Source organism: Bison bison, unplaced genomic scaffold (assembly GCF_000754665.1).
Source record: "Bison bison bison isolate TAMUID 2011002044 unplaced genomic scaffold, Bison_UMD1.0 scf7180017863888, whole genome shotgun sequence".
In the NCBI taxonomy this organism is placed as follows: domain Eukaryota; kingdom Metazoa; phylum Chordata; class Mammalia; order Artiodactyla; family Bovidae; genus Bison; species Bison bison.
The window spans coordinates 1,107,180-1,110,070 of NW_011494460.1; the positions used below are offsets into that span (position 1 = coordinate 1,107,180).

The 2,891-nt window shown below is 35.6% G+C and overlaps 1 protein-coding gene across 1 annotated transcript in view; it reads right to left on the reverse strand.

Moving 5' to 3' along the window:
• Positions 1–1,233: 1,233 nt before the first annotated feature.
• Positions 1,234–2,891, reverse strand: part of HSD17B11 (hydroxysteroid (17-beta) dehydrogenase 11) — a 50,063-nt gene continuing 48,405 nt past the window's right edge. The window contains exon 7 of the mRNA XM_010833783.1: positions 1,234–1,968. Within this exon, the coding sequence (XP_010832085.1) occupies positions 1,878–1,968 (91 nt within the window). The 3' untranslated portion in view covers positions 1,234–1,877. The remainder of the gene's footprint in view (positions 1,969–2,891) is intronic.

Here is a 2,891-nt window from a genome sequence, read left to right on the forward strand (position 1 = left end):
TCTCAGACAAGAATACTGGAGTGGGTTACTATTAATTAGTGGAGAAGGAAATGGCAACCCACTCCAACTTTCCTTCTCCAGGGAATCTTCCTGACCCAGGGACTGAACCCGCATCTCTTACATCTCCTGCCTTGGCAGGTGGGTTCTTTACCACTAAGCCACCAGGGAGGCCATCAGAGTTAGGACTAACCTCATTCAAATAACAGAGAAAAGTCTTCAGACTTAGAGTCACAGCAGTAATTGCCTGATGTTGGTGAACCAAAGCAAGCTTTTCAAATAAAAATACGCAGGGAACAACATTCAGAACCCCTGCCGCATTCCTTCACCTTCCAGCCTCTGAGGTTCTCCTGGGAACCTCCTCACTACTGCCTATGACGCAGGATTGTTGGGGGATTAAATGGCAAGGTGTGCCTAGGATGTAGCTAGCATTCAATAAAAGGGACTGATTACCATTCTGTCAGCATAATATCCAAGAAGCACCCCGCAAACGAGACAAGTAGTACTTATTTCTGACAATGGTCAATGCCAAAATTCATCCAACGGTTAATTTCAGACAATTGTGTTAAAAGCCAAAGCATGTTTATTGTGAAAGCGGAAACTTAGTACATTTTGGGCCTCAGTTCTTTTACTGAAACTTCAGTAAAGGCTTTCTCCTAGTCTGCTGAAAATTGCTGCTTGGCAACCTGGAACAAGTAATCAAAAGAATAAACAATCTATTTCAAAATGAGTTAGAAGACTCTCCACCTTCTAGTGTCTTTCTCTGTTAACATGATAGGATCTCATTAAATATATAAACTCTGCCGACTGATAGATATTGTAGTATAGCTGAAGTATGGAGAGGACCCTAAGTTACAATATTCAAATATAATGATATTTTTGGAAAGCAGGCATTTTTGATTCAGATATGTATTTATATCAGTTAAACACAGAATATAGTTTAACAGTAATTGTGTTTTGATTCTCTGTATTCAAAGAAGTTAGTTGATGAGAAAGAAGGAGAAATTTATTGTAGAAATGATACCTCAGTTAAAATTTCTTTATATGTAATAGAATCTATAGTATGTGTGTGTTAGTGGAGAAGGAAATGGCAACCCACTCCAACTTTCCTTAAACAAATTTCCAGATACTAAAAAGAGAAAAAAATAAAATTCTGTGATTACATAATCCATTTTCCTTTCATTTGAAGGTTAAGCTGTATTCTGCTCAAAATAAACAGACAGAAACACCAAAAGCTGAGTTCAATTAATTTATTATTGCTGCCACTTACGGGTACATTTTCCCAGTTCTTTGTCTCAAATCCCAATGATGCTTTTATACTTGCAACACATATTCATCTCCATTTTCCCTGTGCTGAAATGTCTGACATGGGAATATGAAGAGAGTAGGAGTATTTCTCAGAAAACAGAGTAGTAAGGTGTAGGATGAAATGTTTGGGCAGTATTTCTTACATCACATGAAATTCATTATGAAATGCCACTAGATACAGTCTTTCATTACATTTAGCAAGCTTGAAATTTCTGTTTCTTATGTAGAATAGAAAAGGGAATGTGAATTATATAAAAGTTGAATGTAATTAAAAATAAAAATATATCTTAAATATTCACATTACATACCTTGCAAAGCCTTCAATGAGTCACAAAATCTTAGAAATTATTATTAAAATGCTTCTCTTTTTCTCCATTTCCCCAGAAAATCAGTTCCTAATATATTTCTGTATATTATATGAAATTAGGACCTGCCAGAACCTCAAAAGATGATATTGAAGAACAAAAAGTTAATTAGGAAAAGCAGATACTTTTAAAAACATTAAAATTCTCACTAATATTAGATGAAATCAACCTAAACCTGGTAAATCAGTTTTTAAGAAACTTAAGCACTTATTTTCCTTTCATTTTATATCCAATAACTGCATCAAACCTAATATCAATCTTTCGTTTTAAAATTGCCTGGAAACGCTCAGGAAGGACCCTAAAAGAAAGATACATAAAAATAATTAGGAAATTAATATTAAGTGCATTTGTAAATTATCTTTAAGAATACTTATATTTAAAAAAACAGGATACTTATATTTATCATATATCATGCCCATGTTAAGTAAGATTAAGAACATTAACTCTGAGTCACTTTTATGTGTTCTTTCCAAAGAAATCCAATTCCTTTTGAAAAGGGAAAGAGAAGAGGTTTCGCTTCTTTACGGTAAGAGTGACTTGAAAGATTTAGCCTTCAAAATAAATATACTTGAATATTTTTTAAAATACCTAAAAGACAAGGTGTATAGAACTGAATAGTTCAGATGCTCAGTTCAGTTCAGTTCAGTCACACAGTCTGGAAGAAGCACGAGCTGGAATCAAGATTGCGGGGAGAAATATCAATAACCTCAGATATACAGATGACACCACCCTTATGGCAGAAAGTGAAGAGGAAGTAAAAAGCCTCTTGATGAAAGTGAAAAAGGAGAGTGAAATGTTGGGTTAAAGCTCAACATTCAGAAAACGAAGATCATGGCATCTGGTCCCATCACTTCATGGCAAATAGATGGGGAAACAGTGTCAGACTTTATTTTTTGGGGCACCCAAATCACTGCAGATGGTGACTGCAGCCATGAAATTAAAAGATGCTTACTCCTTGGAAAGAAAGTTATGACCAATCTAAATAGCATATTCAAAAACAGAGACATTACTTTGCCAAAAAAGGTACGTCTAGTGAAGGCTATGGTTTTCCCAGTAGTCATGTATGGATGTGAGGGTTGGACTGTGAAGAAAGCTGAGCGCCGAGGAATTGATGCTTTTGAAGTGTGGTGTTGGAGAAGATTCTTGAGAGTCCCTTGGACTGCAAGGAGATCCAACCAGTCCATTCTAAAGGAGATCAGTCCTGGGTGTTTTTTGGCAGGA